Genomic DNA, 23,475 nt, shown 5'->3' on the forward strand with positions numbered 1-23,475 from the left:
GGGGGGCCACACGGGGGCTCAGTGGTTAGCACTGCAGCCTTGCAGCGCTGGAGTCCTGGTGTTCAAATCCCGCCAACGGCAAAAAACCATCTGCAGGGGGGGTTTGTATGTTCTCCCCGTGTTTGCATGGATTTCCATCCCATATTCCAAAGACATACTGATAGGAAAAAATGTACATTGTGAGCTCTATGTGGGGCTCACAATCTACATTTAAAAGAAAAGAAAAAAAAAACCTGCCAGCCCTATTCATAGTTCAGATTACCATATGCAGAACGGCACGTCACACTTAGGATGTGCTAGTTCGCTAGCACATCCTAAGTGTGACGTTCCTTTCTGCATGATTACTACGGGTTGGGACCCTACGTCAGCACACCAGAATCCCTAAACTGCATCCCTCTATACTACTCAGATTCCCATATAGTACCTTGATCTTTAAATAGGTGTCACCAAAAATGTTTTCTTTTTTTAATTGAATTACTGAAAACTACTGTTTATTAAATGGATTCTTTAGGAATCCTACCAAAATCAGGGGCATTCTTGTCCCAGGACTCACCAGACGGTAAAATGAGAGGCTCATATGACGGGTGAGGCCAATCACTGGCCTCAGTGGTCACTGGTGAGGGAGCGGTGATGTCACTCGGATATGTCACAGTTCCTCACTATTGAACATTGAGTCCACAGATTGTCCTTAGTCGTCATATAGGCCGCACCACTTCTAATGTGTCCTGGAAATGAAGTGGAGAGAGCAGGGCTGTAAAATGGAGCACCAGGGATAGAGGGGTGTGATATTTTTGTTTGTTTGTTTTTACAACCACTATAGCTGCACCTGGGTTCGGGATGTTTTCTGGAGAGCCACTTTAAGGTTGAGGCCCAACGTTGCAGAAACGCAGCATTGTCTGTTGAGCAAAAGTCAGGAGTGGCTTGAAAAGGAAAGGGGAATGTAAAGGAAGTTCTTAGACTTTCCCTTCTGTTAAATCCACTCCTGACTTTGGCTCCAAAACTGCAGCAAATCTGTAACAAAATGCGGCATTTCCACAACATAGAGCCTTAGCCTTAAGGGATTATCCAGCTTCCAAAAATGATCTACAAATATTCATTCAGAGCAGTGCTAAATACTCACTTCCCTTTTCTTGGCTTTACTCTGTTATTTATGTGCAGTGAATATGTGAAAGAACATTTCCCATGAAGCTTCTCCCTGCTTTCACTGTTTGCTGCCCGTGGAGGGAGGGAGACATCACAGCATCATGTGACCTCAGATGTGGGAGGGATTTATTACCTGTGATTTCATTGGAGGGCAGAGCAGGGAGATGCATCATGGGAAATGTAGTCTTTTCACTTGATGTCTCCTGAGGTTGGTTAGTGGGGCTTCCCAGTTGTTAGAACCCCATCATTCTAGCAGGTATAACTTACTAAAGTGCCAGATAAAAGGCATGGAGGTGCCCACAAAGGAATTTGATGTTTTCCTGCTAGATTTTCTTTTGAAGTGCAACCTCCGATGATCCCCTTGTGTATGTTAGTTGCCCATGATAGCCGTTTCCTGAAACACCTACGACAGATCAGGATGTTGCTCGCAGCAAGTTTTTATCAGTCGATTGCCTAAGATCCTCTTATGAAGGTGTCAGCCTGTGTTTGGTTTTCAATCTAGTTGACGTTTGTTTTTTTATTTTTTTTACAGGTAACTATTCAGAGGATAAATGAAGGCGTTTAAAGCTGCAGACTTAGTGAAGCTGACCTCATCAGTAGAAGGGGTAGAGAAACTACAAACTGAACTGGAGGTAAAGAAATCAAAACCACAGTTATAAAGCTATAAAGCCTACTACTAGCCAGCCATAGCCTTTCAGCTTTACAAACATACATGAGCTCATCATCCGCTCAGGCCCGATTCACATCTGCATTCAGGCCATTCCGTTCCCCTCTTCGCATGAAAAATGGGGAGAGAATTCCTGCACGCAGCACTTTTCTCTCCGCATTTTACATGCAGAAACCACATAGACCCCATTATAGTCTATGGGGTCTGCAGGTTTCCTACAGTAACCACTTTTTTATGCCGATTAGGTTTCCATTCGGGGGGAGGCCCCAAGTGGACTCCTAGAACAGAAACCCATACACAGATGTGAACTGGGCCTCAGAATGGATTTATGCGGCTTAAAATCCAGAATGGCCAGATTTTGTTTTTTAACTCCATCATATACACGTTCATTATCATGTACACGTTTCATAATCTGACCTAAAGTGTGTGGCTACGCTGAGAGAGTCTCTAGTTTATGGCTGTCAGGGCATTCTGGGCATTGTAGTTTTGTAACAGTTGGAGACTACTTTTTGGGTGTTGGAGGCCTGTGTCTGATAAAATTGTGCTTACAGCTATGTATATGTATTACCTTTATCAATCTTGTTCATTTGTTCCTCTCTATCGTACAGTATATAGATAGATATAGATGTTAATACCAATCTACGTCTTGTCTTTCAGTCATGTATTTCAGATGTTCCTTGTGAGCCATCACGTCCAGACCAGCTATCAGATCAGCGCTTTGTCTGTGATCGTCTTCTGCGTGCCTGTAACCACTGGGCCGCAGAGTCCACCTGCAATGGAGAACATTTACAAAGCTTGGTGCCCCTAGTAGAATTGGCAAGTCGGGGCTTTTGTGTGTCCAGCTCACAGAGAACTCCTTTCTATTTAGAGAAGATATTGTTTCACCTTCTAAAAAATGTCTCGACACATGAATCTTCATATGAGGCCTGCACCCAGCTCTCAGATCTCCTTTTTCTCTACCTCAGTGGTTGCCCATCAGAGCAACAAAATGGCGGGGACTTTGCAGCAGTTGCGAAAAGCAGCTTTCAGAGTTTGTGGAAGGTGGCAGCGGAATGTGAACAGAAGCAGAGTGCTAGCCCATATAATCGGGAGACTCTGGGTCTTAGATTACATGCACTGCGGTTCCTCATGTTGGTGGAAATGTCTAGTGCACACGCTGACTCTCCTATTACTGTATCTCGCCATGCCAAGTATGCAACATTAGCCTTTGATGCTAAAGGGAAATCTTGTAGCCAATCTGATGCGTGTTTCCTTAGTGAATGTCTCGAGAATCTGTTGATGAAACCTTTACTGACATACGGAAAATTAACTCATTCATGGACTCGCTCACTGGTAGAAATGACACAAGAAAGGATTCGTGTGCTTTGTAAGAGTGGCTGCTTCCACCAAGCCAAAGAGGTCATCCAGCAAGCAGTTACATGCCTGAAGGACCCCAATGGGTGCTGCCAGGCTGCACTAGCGCTAATAAGCTTTTCCGTGGAAATTCACGAGTGGAGGAAGTCATTTGAGATTGGGAAGCGTTTGGTGCAGATGGCAGAGACTATTAATACTTCCTGCTCCATTGGCGATGGTTGGCAATGCCAGGCCCTCAGTGAATGCTGTCAGTTTACAGTTTCATGTTTGGATGGCCGCCTCAAGCATGCTTCAGATTCTGTTAAGCAGGGATCCAATGCCGTTCTTAGTCTGGCCAAGTTTCTTGAATCGCATTTCAGTCTTTTGGACAGACAAGTTTCCTTGGTATGTATTGAATGAGAGTAGAAGTGCGCAATTGTTCCATCTGTTATCACTATGCTTCTTCTGACTCTGTATACAACTTTAATCACTGGCTCATACAATAACTTCTTTATGAGGAATGATAAATTTTATACAGCAAACATTGTATATAGCTATAATAGCTTGTATACTTCAGACACTTTCTGGTATCTTACAATGAGCCAGGAAGTAGAGACTTGTGGCTATCTGAAAGTGGTGGAGGGTCAGGGAGGTAAATGTTGCTTTTTTTGGACTTATAAGGCTTTGCCAGAGACTTGAACTTAACTTTCCTTATATGAGCGTTTGTTTCAGCTGGAGCTGGGTTTTCTGGGCTGGTTCCGGATAGTTCTTGTCATGCATCTATAATGAAGGAGCTCATGTAAGCCCAAATTATATACTTGTAGTGTTGGGTTATGTAGGAGAATATAGAGAGAAGAGTTATTACACTGCCCCACAACATGTAGATATAGTACAGCCTCTACTGCTAACGTTGTACTTAATGCATCATGGGTTTGATCCCTTGTGCACTCTTTGCTTGACTTTATTTTACTTGCTGCTCCTTGTATCACTGTTATTTACATATAGTCACTCTGTAGACAAACTACATTTCCCATGATTCATCTGCCTGCTCTCTCTCTCCCTTCTCCACTCTCCCCTGCAATGAAATCACATGTAATACATCACTCCGACATTTCAGGTTATATGCTACTGTTTCATTTGACACTCACATGGCAGAGGATTAGTGAGCTCGCAAAAATGAAACGTCTTGGAAGCACATGACCTAGGATGTGGAAGTGATTTCATGGCAGGGAAGAAGCAGAGGGAGAGCCTGCAGATGAATCATGGGAAATGTAGTTTGTCTACAGATTCACTGCATGTAAATAACAGAGATACAAGAAACAGCAAGTGAAATAAAGCAAATGGTGCACAAAGGAACAGTGAGGATTTAGTACTGCTGTAGATGTATTTGCATGGAAGCTGGATAATCCCTTTAAAGATGTCATAGGTCTTCATTAAAGGCCATGTACACCTTTGCAGGAACTATATCTCCAATGCATATAAAAGGAGAAATAAAGCAAATAGCCTTAAGTATTTAAAAAAAATTAAAATAGCGGTTTTGGATGTACAGGCCTTTGTTTTTGCATGAAGCCGCTGTAGCTTGATCTGCTGTCAGTCTTTGCAATATGTCTCATGCTTTTTGTTAACTTTATTTTGATAGGATAGTATGAAGTAGGGAACAGGTTGCAGTGCATGTAACTGTGACCCCTACAGGTCCCAAATAGAGTGCTTGTGTTCCACTCCATTTAGTGTTCAGGCAACAGACTGGAGAAGCTTTGCTTTTTTTTTTTTGTTTTCATATAAAAAAAAAAATATATATATATATATATATATATATATATATATATATATATATATATATATATACACATACACACACATATTGTGCAGCATATTTGGTGGGCAGAGCCATGCAAAATAAAGTTGTAATATAAAGGAAGGACTTACACTTTTCCCTTCTACTACATCCACTCCTGGCTTTGGCTTAAGAATTAATAGCTTTTTATAACTTGCTGCCTCAGCTTACAGAGGTTCTGTAGCCATCAAGTGAAGATCTGTAGGGTCCAACACTCAGGAACCTTGCAGAACATGTGGTCAAGCTCTACCGTTCAAATGAATGGGCTGAGTTGCGATACCAAGCACAGCTGCTGTACAGATATATGTTGCTGTGCTTGGTAAGGACTAATGAAGCTGCGTCACTGCAGCCTCTTCAAACATCTGACTGACTGCGGCCTGGGTGTCTGACCCCTGCCAAATTTTAATTGATGACCTATCCTAAGGATAATTCATCAGTTCTGAAGCTTGGAAAGTCCCCTTTAATGGCATGAATATAACAGACTGATGAGCACTTCATCTGTATTCATAGCACAGAACTATATTTGTATACTTTTTATTTTTTTCCTCTTAGGTTCCTAAAGATGGGACTCTCCAACTCCGATCCATAAAACAGCAGCAGTTTTCTGGCCTCCAGCAATTTACAAACGTTGCCTGCTCGTTTCTTCAAAACTACAAGGTACCAGTTATGTTCAGTTATTATCTTTACTTATTGGTGTGTTCTAGCAGATATGGACGGGCTGAAGCTGCACAGGTTATCAGAATGGCTATATTATTAGGAACCATATTACGACTGCAAAACCCAGGGCCCAACGACTCTGGTGAGCTAAAGTCAGATCATCATTGACCCCTGGGGTTATCTAAATTTCTATTTGAACCATGAAATCCATATTTTGTGTCCGTAATGCAGATGCAAAGGTGCAACCATAAGAAATAGTATGTGCACTTTGTTTTTGTTTTTTTGTAGATTGTGAGCCCCATATAGGGATCACAATGTAGTTTTTTGTTCTTCATCTAAGTATGTTTTTGTAGAATGGAAGGAAATCCACGCAAACACGGGGAGAACATACACACTCCTTGCGGATGTTGTTCCTGGTGGGATTTGAACCCAGGACTCCAGTGCTGCAGTGCTAACCACTGAGCGACCCTGTTGATAAATATGTAGTCAAATTATAGATAAAACTTTCCCTTTAAAATATATGTTGAGATGAATAACTGGAATTACATACTAGAAGCTTGTGTGCTCAAGTAGTGTGTAAATATAATTTGGTTTTCTTTGCAGGATATAAAGGACGATGAGTTGCAGTTATTGTTGGGAGCCTGCAAAGACGCAGTGTCCAGAATGCTGATCTCCGTCCAGGGCCTTTCTGCTCAGGATAGCACCGAATTCTTAAATATCACAGGTTTATTACTGACCTTCATTTCTAATGTCCTGTATGTTTATACACAATTACACAGCTGTTCTAGACAGGGACATATTTTCATTTCTAAGTGTCACTTTTTAGGTGTAAAGTAGAGACCAAGTAATCAAGAAATTGCCTGACACTTTGCTTTTCTAGATGTTTGGCAATGATGTCAGCTTAAAGGGGTTGTCCAGGCAAAAATTGACAACCCTTTTAACGTGTAAATCGGCTGGAAAAAAAAAGCTTATTCGCCTGTCCCCGTTGCTCTGGTGTCCTCCCGCGCCTCCTGGTTCTGCTAAGGCGGGTCTCTTCTGGAGTTGTGCTCAAACCACTGATTGGTCATGTGACTGCTGCAGGCTTTAGGAAGAGGATCTGCGGTGACTGTCTCAGTGGTCAGCGGTCACGTGACTGCTGAGGCCAATCAGCGGCTTCAGCACAACTCCAGGAGAGACCTGCCAGAGCAGAAGACCCAGGAGGCGCGGCAGGACACCGGAGCAACAGGGACAGGTGCGTATGTCTTTATTTTTTTATTCACTGCCCCCACTTGATTTAAACATTGAAAGCGTCATTTTTTTGCCTGGACAACCCCTTTAACTCCCCAAATTGCTCTTTAAATCTATTGTAATGTTGTCATCCTTAACATGAGGTGGGAACTATATTTTCCCTCCGTAGAAGTCCATGACATAACTTTTACCTACCTGTAGTTTTTCAGTGAAACCTATTCATAATCTGAACCATATAGAAGAAAGGTTTGGGGGCCTTTTGGTGGATGGACTCTGTCAACCTACTTGTTGTCTACTTAGCACCTGCAGTTCAGGATATTCCAACCTTATCTCCTTCCTTTCTGCTACTAAGTAGACAACATGCAGATTGATAGACCGATCTATACCATAAAAGATGACAGCCCATGGCCTCTTCATACAACTGATCAGTGGGGGTGCCAGGAGTCAGGCCCCCCTCAATCTAATGATGGGTCATCTATATTCTGACCATGGAAAACCTCCTTCACTTTTGCTGTAATATCACTATTTCACCAACCACTGATTATTCTTGGTGATAAAGCAATGTATGTGTTCCTTTTTCACAGCTTCCTGTGTACATAATATGGCATACTGGTTCTACAGTCAGAGGAAATATAAAGAAGCCTCAGATCTGGTGTCCCCGCTATGTGAGAGACTTGCAACAGCAGGGCCCGGTGGCGATCCTGAGCTTGCTGTTGAAAGGGTAAACTCTGCTTTTATCAATTGGTTTAAATCAATAACTCCTAACAGGGATGCCTTAGAAACCACTATTTGGGAAGAAGATTGCATACTAGTATGAGACATCATCTGCACCCTTAAAACCTATTTTGTCTCTTGGTAAAATTGATTTGGCAGGGATTTTTTTTACCATCTTGAGTCTGAAGGGGTTTGGGAACACTGGTTTAAATAGATTGAGTAACCTACATTATGACTAGGGCCGTGGGTGGGTATCCTGGACCTGCCCTCAAACCATAGTGATGGACAGGATATAAATTCATCCTGACCTAATGTAGTACACAGTTGAGTTTTATGTGTCGTCTGAGTGTAGAGATGTTGTGCCCTCTGGGGCATAGTGTGAAAAACAGATTATTCTTTTTAACGTGTCTTGTCTGTTCATGTACTGCTTTGACTATTTTATTCTGTTCTGTGATACGTCTGGAGGGAAGGGGTAGATAGGAGGGTTCTCTTTTCTGCTGAGATTGACTGTTTTGGTTTCACCTATTTCCAATATTCAAAATTCTAACTAATGCTGATTTTAAGAATAAAAAAATAAACCTAGTCTGTGTATGAAGCAAATGAACATGACTGCAGCAATTTTAATGCAATTGGGGGCTGAGTACTCTGATGGCTGTGCCTGAATTCTGGCTTAATAGGCACATATTTGTATGTATTAAAGGGGTTGTCCAGGTATCTCAGTACTTGGGTAGGGGACCAGGGAAGGTGAAACTTTAAAAAATAAAATCATACTGTCCTGACCCTGCTGCTCCAGTGTCCGCCAGCACTTGGCAGTCCATCACATACCAGTGCTTGTGCCAGGAGAAGTCCTAGCCACATGTAACCGCGGAGGGCAAACGGAGGCCTCGGTGGTCACAAGAAAAGAACTGATACTCTTGGACAACCCCTTTTAAGTTTTAGACCCTCTTAACTAGACAGGGCGGTGTGGTTTGCCTGAAAGGCCTCACTCGAGATGTGACATTTGCCTGGTATATACCTCCTTCCGAGCGGACCTGACACCACCTCCAGCAAGTCCAGCTCTCTACATTCTTTAATAGGTGATAGGTCTTATTTCTTTACTACTTACAGGTGTAATATGTTAAAACTATTTACTAGTGAATAGAAATATTGTAATTCCACTAATAAATCTTCATCTTTCTATATGATATTGTGTTTTCACAGGTGCACCGTTGTTTTAAGCTGCATGTAGAGAGTTGCAGGAAGGCAGGACACACCGCTCTTGGTCTGGCAGCCGTGACTCTTTGGTTACGGGCATTGGGCTGTCAAGTGTCTCAGCAAATGGCTGAACCTGTTGCCCAGTGGGTCAGACTTAAAATTGATGGGGCAAGAAATGGAGATGAAGATCTACGTCTGCAGTGAGTTAGATGATAACGCTATTTAGATATTGATTTATTAAGCAAAATGGGCTGCAATTTTAACAAATTGCTTTGCAAAAGTGAAGCATGTGGCAAATATCAAAGTTGTGTGCTTTTGATACTTTGTTGTTATGAGAGATGCACTATTTTTGGGGACATAATTATATTGATTCGTAATACTGATTTTTAAAACCTAATTGCTTACAGTACTTTGAAGGATGGACTTGCTGACAATCCAATGGAACCTGAAATGATGATTTCCCTCTTATCTGAAGAGCTGAGAGGATATAAGTCTGTCCATGGGGACACTGGGCAGGAGCGTTACAATGCAATCTGTGACCTCCTTGAACTTTGTGCTGAAGACAGCAGCCTTGCCCATCATCGCCCAGCCTTCCTTCTTGAGCTTGCTCAGGTTCTTTGTTATCACGACTACTCTGGACAGACTGAATGGTAAAGTGACAGTAATATTACACATGACTTTATAATCAATGATGTTCACTCTGCATTGTATACATTGTATTTCTAGAATACAGGATTCTTATTAGGCTCATGGGCAAACTCTATTATACCACCTACATATTAAAGCGGTTGTGCCACCATAGTGATATATGACCTATCCACAAGTTAGCCATAACTTTCTGATCGGTGTAGTTCCAACCTCTGCAACCCCATCAATCTTAAGAGAAGTGCCGTTTCATTCTCTATAGCATTGACAGAGATGACCACACTCTTTCCTTGGCAATATCTATCAGTCCCTCAAATGAATGGAACGGCTTTGCAAATTTGCAATGTGATGCTCAATTCACGTAGAGAAAGCTGGGTCCTGGCAAGGGTACTGGTGACAGATCAGTTTGAAACCTAGACTGAATAAGTTAGTGTGTAGTATGGAGACAACAGCTCCAGCAAACTCAACAAATCCTCTTATGAAATGCATTCACTATGAACTTGAGATAGATATATTTATAATTTTTTTTTTTTTTTTCCAATTCCTCTTGCTAGTACTGCTCTAGATGCTGTGCAGGATTGCCTCAGACTTCTTCACTCTGTTTCTCGGGTGTCAGAAAACCAAAAGCATTTGCAGGATATAAAAGCCCAGGCACTGCTATGGCAGTATATCTGCACTCTTGAAGCCAACATGCGAGAGGTGAGTAAATCCTTTCAAGGTCTAGCCTAGTGTCTAGTATACCGGTTTAGTAATCTCCAACTGGCCACAAATTTCTAAGTAGTCCTTGTAGGATTTAAACGTTATTTAGGAAAAGTTTTTCACAATGCATTTACTGCACTGGATTAACACTCATACTCATACAGATGAGGGTGTTCCAGCGCTCCGATTATTAGATTCGCAGGGTGCCAGAAGTCCTTGGGCTTAACTTTGACTTTTGGGAATCCCTGTATACAATAATGCTATGTCACTTGTGTCAAATAAAAAATGATCAGGCGCACAGGAAGGGGCTCACTCCACCAAACGAGATTCCGGCATACTCATTGTATAAAGCAGCAAAGTGTAACGTTTCGGTCTGTAAGACCTTCATCAGACATTGCATTGGCGAACGAAGGTTAAGCACTATAGAAAAACAGTCATTGTCGCAACTGAGTACTGTGCTAAGGGAGTTTAGCATAGTTCTCCATTGCAACAGTGCCGCTTTTTATCTTGTGCTTAACCTTAGTCCTCCTGCAATCCAATGGCTGAAGGTCTTACAGACCAAAGCTTTATAATAAACTGGTACTGGTATCTAGTACACTGATTGTATAAAGCGGTAATCACTTGTTCCGTGACATCATTGACTCCAGTTGTTTTTACATGGGGAAGAGCACAGTCGGTCAAATGACAGAGAATCGGATTAATAGGGGAGGCAGAGAAAGAAGATTTACAGATCTTGTTGTCTGCTGTAGATTTTGCCATATTCTTTATGAAGGCTTGTGGATATTATATAGGAGATCGCTCACTCAGTACAAAGTGTAGCTACATTGTGGATGGGAGAAGGGGTCTTGGAGTAAGGGCTATTAATGTCATGTACTTTTTACTACCCGAGCTCTGCTGTAGTACAGTATATTATTCCCTGTTCGTTCATCTTGATGAAATTATTAATGTTATTCAATGTGCAGGGCTTGGAGGAGCAACAAAGAAAAGAAAAGCTTGATGCCCAGTGCCAGTGGACTGGTATAGAATATGAACCCAATGACCTCAACTACGAAGATAAGCTTCACGATGACCAGTCTGCCAGGGATGGCATTTGTTTCACACTAGCTGGGGAAGCAGGTTAAAATTTACTTATTTCATTTTATTAAAGGGGTTGTCCGTCAGACAGTAATCACTTGTTCACAGGAGTGATGATAAATATCTGATCCCTGGAGGCACCACCTCTCGGACCACCACTAGTCATATCAGTGGTTTTTAGTTCTTTGTTCATTCTCAATGCATATTAGTGATAAGGAGGCGGTTTGAATAGAGTGGAGGTGAAGCGTGTGCCTTACTGCTCTGTTTCTATCTAGGGGGCCAGTGGAAATGGCTAAAAGCTGTCCACCACTGTTTCCTTCAGCCCCATGGACAGTATACAGAGTGGCAGTGCTCATGTATAGGGCACTTTGGACGATTTATATCCATAGTCTGCTGTACTAAATTCTTTTAATATTTTTTTTTTTTCTTTTTGGTAATAGGACCCATGAAAGGCCTGGATGAAGCACTTGACCTGTGGAAAGGCCTCCTTTCCGGCTCTGAAGTTCCATCTCTCAGTTGCAATGAACAGACTGTGTTCTCATTGCATCTGCTGGGCTCGCTCTTTCGACTTATGGGAAAGGTAAGCATTAATTTTTAGCAATTTCATTTACATCTTCAGCGACATTTGTTCTGGCACCTTCATTAACTGAGGCTATAAATGTGACCTGAACAGAGCTTTACCTGAGACTGTCTCCGCCAGCTGCGTAATGTACAATGATAACCTTGTCACTTTTATTTTCCTCAGCCCTTACAGGCCGTACAGAGCTTTCTGCTTGTGAGACATCTATGCAGTTCCCTTGGTGATAACATCCGGGCGGCCGGAACTCTGTGTCATTTAACCAAACTTCTGTTTTATCTGGAGAGTCCGGGGTATGCAAAGGTAAGTCCATTCTTCCATCTCTGATCTAATATAGGAAACAAAATGTAATGAATCATCATTGTAACCATAAATATGCAAGGGCAATGCTGGTATTTGGTACCTTTTTATATGAACGGCTCTGGTCTTAGATCATTCCACATGTTACCTGCTACATCTCTATTCTGATATTTGTGTATCAACCTGTTCATTTGTGTATATAGTATTACATTTAAGAATATTACATCTGTACAGGAGAAAGCACCCGATACAGGAAATATTGTCTAAATGTGCAGGAAGGAGAGACGGTGCGTTAGAATATATATCATATGGTAATATTATATGGTTAACATGTATTTTATTCTCAGCAGTTACTTTATCTGAGGGCGGGTTCACACTAGCACCGTTTTGAGGTTTCCGTCTTCTGCCGACAGGAGACAGAAACTCTGCATTCAGTGTCCGCCCGGGAGCGTCTTCTGCTCTCCGCAGCAAAACAGTGTTTTGGTTTTGTTTTTTTTCCAAACCGGACACAAAGTCCTGCATGTCCGACTTTGTGTCCAGTTTAAAAAAACAAAAACAAACCTGGTTTCACCACGGAGAGCAGAAGACTCTCACGGGCAGACACTTTGCAAACCCATTGAAATGAATGGGTTTGAAAACTGCCTGCCGGTTTCAGTCTCCTGTCCAGTTTCTCAGGCAGGAAGCGGGGACCGGCCTAAGATCCATGTTTATTACATATGAAGCCAGTAGGCATACAGTTACATATCTGGCTTGTAAAAAGGAAGAGCTATATGTGGTTATCCTTATAATCAAATGTATTACCTTACCCTAACTTTTCATATTTTGCCAATTGTATTTTCCCAGGTCACTCTCCAGGAGGCAGAAGCCGCTCTGCAGCGTTCTGACACTTCCTCTGAAATCTACGTGTTGACTGACTGTTGGTGTCAGCTACTCCGGAGTCGCCTTTGCCGGGTGACAAACCAGGTACTTCACTAGTGATTGTCATCCACCATACATACAGTGTATAGTGTGTCTCTGCATATAACGCCAATAAATGCCAATGAGAATAAAGAACTATGATTTTCCTTGCTGCATTGTAGGTTGATAAAGGAGTACAGCTCCTTGTTAATCTTCTCCAACATCCATCTCTGCAGAAGTCTTCCAAGGCTTGGTATCTGCTAAAAGTTCAGATTTTGCAGGAGCTTTCACTGTTTCTTAGGCTTCCACCTTCACTTCTGCTTCCAGATCTCTACAAGCAGCTCCGTTCCCATGGTAATATGATTTACAGTTTTATTACACATTTAAAGGGGGTTGTCCTATTTTCAAGTGCTACAAATGGGGCCAATAAATTGAATTAAATAAAAAAAAACAAACAACAAACTCATTTCCACTCTTTCACACGCATTTTTTTTTCCCCACGTTCCACTTGTTGAAGTCCCTGCTGATACCTGTACACATCAGCTATCATTAGAAACCGAGGGCCAGTCGAGAGATGAGAACTTTTTTATTAAAAAAAAAAAAAAATTTACTGACCCCATCTGTAGCACCTATAATTTTCCAAAAAAAAAATAAAATTTAACAACTCTTTTAATTGTTTGTTATAAGAAAGTTAATGGTATCCAAGACATACTACATTGACTGAAGGCATAATTCAGGTTTTCAAAAGGAAGGAGGTTATTTTAGTTTTTGTAAATGAGGATTACTTATTTTAAGCTCTGAAGGAGGGGTGGCATGTTTTAGAATGACAATATGGTCCCTGTATCTGAGAAATAGATTCTTTAATAAAACAATTTCAGGGCAAGGCATCTTCTTTATAGCGGACTTTTCATGTTTTCGGGCACATGAGGTTTTATATACCGCTAGAAAGCTGACACTGCGCTATCGATATCTCCCCACTGTCAGAAGGGCTTTCCTGATAGTCTAGCTGGGCTGTGAGGAACGCCTCTCCTGATAGTACTTGTCCATAGCTCTGTACTGTCAAAGGGGGTGTTCCTTACCTCTCAGCCTTGACGCTGTGTTGTGAAGAACACCCCTCCAGTACTAGTCTATAGGCAACTACGGTCAGGGGGGCGTTCCTCACCGCTTAGCGGCATGGCTGGTAGGTCAGGAATGCCCCTCTGACAGTAAAGGGCTATAGACAGTACTATCAGGAGGGTTGTTCCTCACAGCCCAGCTAGACTGTCAGGAACGCTCTTCTGACAGTGGGGAGATATTGTTGCTGTTATAATGGCACTGATATCTTTTGCCCTGGGGCACATAACTTCTTTCTAGCACTATATAAAACCGCATGTGCCCAATGACATGAAAGGTGCTCTGTAAAGGTTACTTCAAGGTTTGTAATAATGATATGCCATCTTTAAAACTGGGCATTGAAGGGGGCTTCCAGGCTAAAAATATTAATGAAATGAAAACGAAAAAACACACAACAGCCCACTTACAATGTCCTGTATATAAGGCTGCACACAGTCTTCCTGTGGCTACAGATGCACGGAGTAAACCCCCTCGCTTGAGGCGTGGAAAACAGTCAAAAATTTGTAACTTAAAATCCAGCAAACCAATGACTCAGGAAATTCAATAAAACTTTTTTTATAGCGTAGACAACATGAAAAATATTAAGACCACGGAAAAACAAACTTCCATGACCTGCAGGAAAGAAGAAAAAGATCTTTTTCTTCTTTCCTGTGGGTGATGGAAGTTTGTTTTTCCGTGGTCTTTTAATATATTTTCATGTTGTCTGCACAATAAGTGTTAAGTTTTATTGGTTTTTCTGAGCCATTGGTTTGCTGGATTGTAAGTTTTACATTTTTGACTAAAAGTATTAAAGGGATTCTATGATTAAAATGCTATTTTTGTCCCTAACATGTAGGAATAGCCTTAAGAAAGGCTATTCTTCTCCTACCTTTAGATGTCTTCTCCACACCGCCGTTCGGTAGAAATCCGGGTTTTCTTCTGTATGCAAATGAGTTCTCTCGCAGCACTGGGGTCGTCCCCAGCGCTCAAACAGCATTCGGGGCGTCCCCAATGCTGCGAGAGAAATCTCCAGTGCCGCCTCCATTTTCGCCTGGAACGGCCTTTTCTTGCTTCTTCTGCCTCTCCTGGCTTCAAATTTCTAGGCATGCACAGTCGGCTCTGCTGTCTGGCCTCAGACAGTGCCGATTGCGCATGCCCGCAGCAATTTTCCTGTGGCCATTTACACAGTAAACTAGTGTAAACAGCCATTTTCTTGTGGCTGGTTACACAGTAAGCTGGGGTAAGCAGCCACAAGAAAATGGCCGTGGGCATGCGCAATCGGCTCTGTCCGAGGCCTGACGGCAGAGCCGACTGCGCATGCCTAGAAGTTTCAAACCAGCGTTGGAAGAAGACGCAGAGAGAGGCCGTTCTAGGACAAGATAGAGACGCCGCTGGAGAGTTCTCTCGCAGCGCTGGGGCATGCCCTCAATGCTGCGAGATAACTCATTTGCATACAGAAGAAAACAAGTATTTCTACTGAACGGCGGTGCGGAGAAGACATCTAAAGGTAGGAGAACAGGCTTTCTTATGGGTATTCCAAAGTGTTAGGGACAAAAAAATAGCAGTTTAATGATAGAATCCCTTTAATGACCTATCCTACGGCTATGTCATCAATATCAGAGATTATGGAGGGTCTGACAACTAGCGCCCACAATCAGTCTGCTATTCTCAGGGCTCGTTCACATCAGCGCCCGGCACTCCGTTCTGCAGGTTTCCGTTTCCTGCAAGGGTACGGAAACCTGCAGGAGTCTTTCTGACCCATTCATTTGAATGGGTGAGAAAGATGTCGGGCCGTGAGCGGCGGTGAGCGTTTTATGCTCTCCGCCGCGAAACCAGGTTTTATAATCCGGACACAGAGTCAGACATGCAGTACTCTGTGTCCGGATTTAAAAAACCGGTTTCACGGCGGAGAGCATAAAACGCTCACGGCCGGACCCGGTCTGTTGTTTTCGTCTTCTGGCATGCAGAAGACGGAAACCACAGAACGGACAGCTGACCGCAGGTGTGAACCTAGCTTCAGCTGAGAATTCCAGAGAATGGAACGGGAGGCAGACAACTTTGTTCTCTGTGTAGTGGTCAGATCAGGTACTGCAGATCATATCCCACTACAATACAGAGAACAAAGCTGTCAGCTGATTGAGTGGGACCCTGAAGAGATTGTATATTGATGACTTATCTTTAGGATTGGTCATCAATATTTTAGCCTACACCCTCCCTCCCCTCTTTAATATTACTTTCTTTTGAGAGAGGTAGGGACTCTTAGAAACTCTATGATCAGTTGTTTGAAGGGGCAGCCACTTTGCATGCTGTTTGCTTAAAAACTGCAGTACCGCTGAATGGAGCAAGACTACAATACCAGTATAAACTTCTGATCTGCATGTGTGCTGAGAGTTGGACTCCCTGCCAATACGATTTTGATGACATAGCTTAATAGACATCAACATTCTGATTTCTGAAAACACATTTACATTAAAAAAAAAAAAGTTTTATTTGGTTTTACAACAAAAAGAAGAACGTAACACAATCTGCCAATAGAAAAGAATCAATCGTCAGTGCAATTGGCTGGGGTGGGGAGGAGGAGGGGAGGGTGGGAAATGGCAACAAAGTACGCAAATCCTGAAAACTCCTTTAATGTGATGACTGAGTTGTATGAGGTCACCCTGTTATATGATTTTCTATTTGCAGGATGGCATAATTCAGAAACTGCTCTGACAGAAGCCCACAAGTTGCTTAGGAGCATTGTCCTTCTTTTACTTGGGAATGATGTTCTGTCTACTCCAAAGGCCACATCTGAAGCACGCTTTGTGGATAATGGTATGGTAAATGCGGCTTGCATTTCTGGCTGGATAAGCTCTTAATTACATTTGCTTCTGTTTTAATGAGCTAAAGTAAACCTATCATTTTTGTTTCCTATCAGGAGAGAACCTTCTCCAAAAGTGGCAGGTTCTTGCTGATCTGCTGAGTTGCTCGCAGGATCTCATCAGCACCCTGAGCCGTCTCGGCAGTGTATCAGAGGCCAAGTCTTTTTGCCTGGAGGGACTAAGATTGGCTAAAAGTCTTCATAGCATGCGGCAGTAAGTAATCCATCTCTCTTGCGTACCTTTCATTCATACACAAGCGTGTTCTCAGTAGTGCTTTCCAACCTATACTATATCTGAAGAATATCTGTGCTTATATATATATATATATGTGTGTGTGTGTATATATATATATATATATATATATATATATATATATATATATATATATATATGTGTGTGTGTATTTTTAATTTTTTTTTGTATACACTAAACTAGTCATGCCAGTTTTCTGGTGTAAAAGTGGTGCTGTTTGCAACAAAATACAACACTTTGTCCCCTTTCCAACCTGATCGCCATTTTAAAAAAAAGTGGGTAGAGCATGGTGGGTACAAGGTTGGCAGGGATGGGGACATTTTAGCCTGACCTATTTACTATAATTCACACCATCTGTAACAGTATCTGATGAATTCATGCACAGTCTGTGTTTTTCAAGGAAACGTTGATAAATAAGCCCTGAGTTTTGAGTCCCGGGTTAACAGATCCCACACAAATGTGTGAAAAACACGTGTGTGTATGGGGTCATAAGAATTCATCGGTCTGTGTGCTACAGAAAAAAATGTTTGTGCACATAAGGCCTTAAAAGGTATCTGTTGCCTTTCAAGTTTAGAACTGACACTGATAGAGATGCCTGATATGAACAGATCTGTTAAAGGATGAACCTCATTGATTGTAAACATGGTCCATTGGGTATATGTTATAGAGATGAGCGAACACTGTTCGGATCAGCCGATCCGAACAGCACGCTCCCATAGAAATGAATGGAAGTACCTGGCACGCAGACTTTGCCGGCGGCCGGCCGCTTAACCTCCCCCGTGTGCCAGCTACGTCCATTCATTTCTATGGGAGAGTGCTGTGAGTGCGCTGTTCGGAACGGCTGTTCCAAACAGTGTTCGCTCATCTCTAGTTATGGCACCTATTTTACTGGACAAAAAAAAAAATGGGAACATAACATAGAGGCAGGATTTGATGTGTGCTGCATTTATTAAATTCTATTACTTTCCTAGAATGTTTTCACGCTCATGCTTTGCCCTGTAGACGTTCTGAAATGTTTGGAAATCTTTCTCTTTGCAGCTGTGCAGATTTCTTGGTGAGAAAGGCAGAACTGGAGACTTTACGTGCTGACGCTCAGCAATGTGAAGACGATTTGCAGTATGTGGTTTTTCTTATGGAGTCATGCACAGGTAAGTTAGCATTTGTTCATATAACCTGGTGTTTTTATACATTTTCAACACTATTTTAAAGGGGGTTGTGCGGGCATACTCTACTGCCCTCTCACATTTGGCATGATGAGATGCAGCTACATAATGGGAGGGATTAATACAACCATCCAAACCCTGTCATGCATCTTGCATGGGTCCTACTGTAATAAATCCATGCTGAAAGTTGGGCCAGCAATGGTCCCTTCAGCATGCGGTTTTCCCTACAGGCAGGTAAGTATGACTGCACAAACTCTTTAACAGCAACATGGTTAAACTGTTTGCCCTTTAATGGAGAATCCAATCTCTTTCTCTTAGATTTCTCTGCAAAATCACAACAAAAAGAAGTAAAGATTAAACTTTCCAAAGGGAAGCAGTCAAACAAAAAAGGGAAGACTCCTGAGTTTACACCCAGTCCTCCAACAGATGACTTCTTGAAGGGTGTTCAGTTCAAGTTTGTGGAAACCAGAGACTTAACAAAACATCCAGAATCTCCTACGTCTGCAGTGTCTGCTGTGAAGAGTCCTCCTCAGTTTGTGTCCCATTCTCTGGAGTGCACGTGTCCCTTATGCTCTGATCTTGTCCTAGCTCTGCTGTGCACAAGGTGGCAGGTCGCCCAAGCAGAGAATGACCCCCAGAGCCGAGCCTTGTTTCGTTCAGCTCTGAAGCGTTGTCAATCCATAACCCTGAGATTCTCTAAAGTATTGAATGGGCTTCTCTGTGCAAAGAAGGGAGATCTGGGAATTGCGGATGAGCTTACTGCTCGAGTGTATGAGAATATAGTGTCTTCGAGTCCTCCCCCTAATCTTCCTGAGGGGATGTTAGAAGATGGTTTACGCTTTGTTTCTTCTCGTCCAACTGGTTTCCCCAAGCACTGGATGGCGAGTCTTTTACTAGTGAAAGCACTGGACTCTATTTACAAGCTGGCGACAAAACATGGTGGATGTATTGCAGATCTCTTCATGCAAGTATGGGGTTGGAAGCCACCGCAAAAAGGGAAAAAAATTACTAGTGTCAAGAGCAACATCACCGCTTCTAGTGCACCTACCAGTAAAAGGAAAGGATCACATAGGATTTCAGAAGATCTCTCTGATATATTTTCTCAGGAGCAATCAGATTCCTCTATTTCATCTGTACTTCCCAAGGCCCAAACTCCTTTGCGAAAGGACCGTCTGACCTCACAAGCCAAGCCTGTTATATCAACTTCTACCAAAAAGAGTTCTGTCACAGTCTATAATGAAGAGTTTCCGCAGCCAGAACTAGAGCCAAGGGCTCCAAGACGACGCAAGACTAGAACAGTGATCAAGGTGAGTGTAGAAATGTCTTCCAAGCTGCTTTACTTCTGTATCATTTATAGTATTGTAATACTCTATGTAACATCAAGGAACTAGCATTGAGAATATCTTTTACACTTCTTTCAGGTTGATTTCAGCGACAGTGACTTGGAAATGCCAGATGACACCGATAATGATCCTACTTGGAATAGTAAAAAGCCAACAGAGCGAGCGAAGCCTGGAACTAGAGGACGAGCCAGCAGTAAGAGCTGCGCATTGCCTACTGCTTCAGAGTCTGAGGAAGATGACTTGTCCTCGAAGAGCCGAACCAGGAAAGGAAGAGGAAGTACCAAAAAGGCTCCAAAAGACAACAGCTCTCCCAGCATACAAAGACGCCATCCTCAAGCGAAAATGGATCTCGCTCCTGTGGAAATTTTGCGATCAATAAAGGAAGAACCTGAGCTGCTAGACCTCAGTATTGATGAATTACGCACATCTGATACAGAGGATCCAAAACCACCAAGAGGTAAATCACCACTTAAGATTGGACTGTTTCTAGTAGTCGTCTTTTTGTAAAGTTTTATTATTTAGTTAGAGGGAACTGGCCTGGCTGTTTTGGACTACTAAATGGACAGCATGCCATTATGCAGCTGGCGTGTAGGGTTTCTCCCGCTGCACTGTGCTTGCTGTCCGCTTGGGGTGTATAAGTATTGAAGCGCTTGTGCCAATCAGACATTAGGCATCTTTAACCTTTAACTGCTAAGGATACAGGCAGCGAGTGGCAGTAGGATACAGAAGTTTGAGACCCTTTTAAAGGTACTTTAGGGGCTGTTGGCTTTTTTAGATATAGAGGGTTTTTTCAGATTCTGCCTCCCATTGTTTTCAATGGTAGGCAGAGGTTGCAGCAGGACACTGAAAAAATAAGCATCTTGCTGCGGATGCGATTGCTGATTTAGCCGCAGAGTTCACAGCTTGAGTCTCCCCTCTGAATAGGCCCATTCATCTGGGCTTAGTCCACAGCAGAAAGCCACAATGGAATACTGCTGTTGTATGAACACCCCCTTAAGCTCTTGTGCTCGATATATCTTGTCTTTTATGTAAAGAAACTTGAATTTTTACGACATTGGCTTTGAGTGGTCAAAACTTGAAATGTTGAACTTGAAAAAACTCATTGTAAGATGTATGGTTGGTTTGTTGTAACTTTATAGAGAAGCTATTATAGCAAAGGCCTTTCCCAAAGCTATCAAAGACCAGTCTCCCACCATGCTCCTTTACCTATGTGTACAAAAATATTTATTTTACCACCCCTGTACATAGAATATAATGACCTAAATGTTGTGTGTAAGTCTGGCTAAAGATTTAGTCTTGGGACCATATGGTGTACCTGTGCGAAGTGGTGGGGTATATTATTGAGTATCTGGCCATTACATAATCTATTCATGTAGAAGGTACCTGCCATACATGGAGATGGATTATAAGAGATTGTCGCAAGGAATGTCTAATCTCCTATGTGCCACATGACCTACACCGCTAACATTATGTAAACCCCTTTAGGTTACAAAGGACAGAAATCCTCCAAAAAGGAGAAAGTAGCAGATTGTGAAATCCTTAGGCGAGATGTTGGATCGGATCTCCAGAGCTGGACTTCTGGATCAAGGCAGCGAGAAACTGATACAAATATTTTCAGCTTTTCTGGACTTTCTTCTTCTCTTCCCGATACATTTAGTAAGTAAAAACTTCCATAAAATGGAAACTATTGTTTTTTTTCCCCGCTGGATATAGATGACCTGACTGCATTATTACTTATTCTTGTCTACACCAGGTATCGCTGATCTGGACTCCGTCTCGTCTCTTCTCAGAGAGGCTTTGGATTCTGTAGCCCATTTTCCTTCTTGTGCTTTATACTCCAGACTATGCCGACTTCTTGCTCTTTGCTCTGGAGGACAAGACCCATATATAACTGCACTTCTAGTTAGTGAATCCCTTTCCATCACCCTGAGACATCAGTTGCTCAGTGACATTCATCGGAAGTTAAGGTAATATATGAAGGTGGGAAGATCCCTTCAATAGAATGGAACTGATCCCTTTAATACAAAATGCAAAGTTCTCATTTATATGTGGCCATATTTTAGTGGTTTTAGTAGTCTTTAAAGGGGACCTGTCAGATCAGTATGAGACACTAAACCGCCCACCTAGCAATTTAGTATAAATGTATATCTTGGAGTTCTTATCCATGGATGTTTTCTTGATCACGTAGGAAACTGAAGAAGGAGGGCTTAGGTGACCTGACTGACAAATTGCAATGCCTGTCTTTAGAGGATCATAAGGACCACAGGGTTCAGTATCTCTCACAGCTTGAGGCTCTTTTCCAGTTCCCAAAAGAGAAACAGTCCCTACAGACTCATTCATTCAAGGAGCAGATTCAACAGATTCCAGCAAGTATGTGTCTTACTAAGCCTTATTGCACTGTGGATGCTGTGATGTATTTGCTGACCAAGGTCCTGCATTTTACAGACACGGCGGTGTGCATGCTGACTCTAGCCGACTCCCAGACCAGGAATCCCGGAGACACGCTACTGCTGTGTAGGCTTGAGCGGGGAAATGCACCAGTTACGGTACAAATACCTACAGCGCATCTGAAGGCAAGTCCCAATTTCTGAACTGTAATCTATAATGATTTTTATATAATAACTGGGACAATTTTCTAGGTCCTGTGAAGAGTAAATAAAGTGTGTAGCCTATGCATTAAAGGGGTCTTTCCCAACACCCTGCCCATGTGCCGCTTTATGCACAAAACAAGGGGGCTCCCAGCAGTTTCACGAACATTTTGTCGCCCCTGGCTAGACTAGAGAAATTCCTGTTTCTAATATCAATCACTGTATTCTGTGGAACTAATTGAGGTAGAAGACTCTAATACTCAGCTATCTTCTTCAATCCTATAGGGCGATTTAGAGAGGCATTGCACATGCGTTCAAGGACACACTACCCCAGGGGTAGGGAACGTACGGCTCTCCAGCTGTTGCAAAACTACAACTCCCAGCATGCATACTGGCTCTGCTGTTCTGGGAACTCCCATGGAAGTGAATGGAGCATGCTGGGAGTTGTAGTTTCACAGCAGCTGGAGAGCCAAAGGTTCCCTACCCCTGCACTACCCTGTTCTCGTTTTCAGTAAGGATCCTAGTGGTCAGACCTCACCAATTATATACTTATCACCTATCCTGTTGACAAGTAATAAGTTATCATTCTGGGAAAATCCCTTTAAATAACCATTTACTATAAAATATACCTTTAAAGGGATTGTTTAATCAGAAAAATTGGTGTCAAACTGACAGTACAGTCCTATGAAAAAGTTTGGGCACCCCTATTAATCTTAATCATTTTTAGTTCTAAATATTTTGGTGTTTATAACAGCCATTTCAGTTTGATATATCTAATAACTGATGGACACAGTAATATTTCAGGATTGAAATGAGGTTTATTGTACTAACAGAAAATGTGCAATATGCATTAAACCAAAATTTGACCGGTGCAAAAGTATGGGCACCTCAACAGAAAAGTGACATTAATATTTAGTAGATCCTCCTTTTACAAAGATAACAGCCTCTAGTCGCTTCATGTAGCTTTTAATCAGTTCCTTGATCCTGGATGAAGGTATTTTGGACCATTCCTCTTTACAAAACAATTCAAGTTCAGTTCGGTGTGATGGTGGCCGAGCATGGACAGCCTGCTTCCAATCATCCCACAGATGTTCAATGATATTCAGGTCTGGGGACTGGGATGGCCATTCCAGAACATTGTAATTGTTCCTCTGCATGAATGCCTGAGTCGATTTGGAGCGGTGTTTTGGATCATTGTCTTGCTGAAATATCCATC

General features: G+C 42.3%; 1 protein-coding gene across 1 annotated transcript in view; it reads left to right on the forward strand.

The window, feature by feature from the left end:
* Window positions 1-1,694: 1,694 nt before the first annotated feature.
* ESPL1 (extra spindle pole bodies like 1, separase) overlaps window positions 1,695-23,475 on the forward strand; it is a 31,679-nt gene continuing 9,898 nt past the window's right edge. Inside the window, exons 1-22 of the mRNA XM_075265787.1 lie at window positions 1,695-1,775; window positions 2,468-3,547; window positions 5,529-5,633; window positions 6,237-6,357; window positions 7,445-7,581; window positions 8,775-8,968; window positions 9,176-9,418; window positions 9,968-10,112; window positions 11,075-11,228; window positions 11,627-11,766; window positions 11,932-12,066; window positions 12,907-13,026; window positions 13,143-13,314; window positions 16,738-16,866; window positions 16,970-17,126; window positions 18,204-18,313; window positions 18,647-19,635; window positions 19,750-20,128; window positions 21,157-21,327; window positions 21,425-21,638; window positions 21,860-22,041; window positions 22,117-22,244. Coding sequence (XP_075121888.1) covers window positions 1,695-1,775; window positions 2,468-3,547; window positions 5,529-5,633; window positions 6,237-6,357; window positions 7,445-7,581; window positions 8,775-8,968; window positions 9,176-9,418; window positions 9,968-10,112; window positions 11,075-11,228; window positions 11,627-11,766; window positions 11,932-12,066; window positions 12,907-13,026; window positions 13,143-13,314; window positions 16,738-16,866; window positions 16,970-17,126; window positions 18,204-18,313; window positions 18,647-19,635; window positions 19,750-20,128; window positions 21,157-21,327; window positions 21,425-21,638; window positions 21,860-22,041; window positions 22,117-22,244 — 5,286 coding nt within the window. The remainder of the gene's footprint in view (window positions 1,776-2,467; window positions 3,548-5,528; window positions 5,634-6,236; window positions 6,358-7,444; window positions 7,582-8,774; window positions 8,969-9,175; window positions 9,419-9,967; window positions 10,113-11,074; window positions 11,229-11,626; window positions 11,767-11,931; window positions 12,067-12,906; window positions 13,027-13,142; window positions 13,315-16,737; window positions 16,867-16,969; window positions 17,127-18,203; window positions 18,314-18,646; window positions 19,636-19,749; window positions 20,129-21,156; window positions 21,328-21,424; window positions 21,639-21,859; window positions 22,042-22,116; window positions 22,245-23,475) is intronic.

The sequence above is a fragment of the Leptodactylus fuscus genome, chromosome 2, assembly GCF_031893055.1.
Source record: "Leptodactylus fuscus isolate aLepFus1 chromosome 2, aLepFus1.hap2, whole genome shotgun sequence".
Classification (NCBI taxonomy): domain Eukaryota; kingdom Metazoa; phylum Chordata; class Amphibia; order Anura; family Leptodactylidae; genus Leptodactylus; species Leptodactylus fuscus.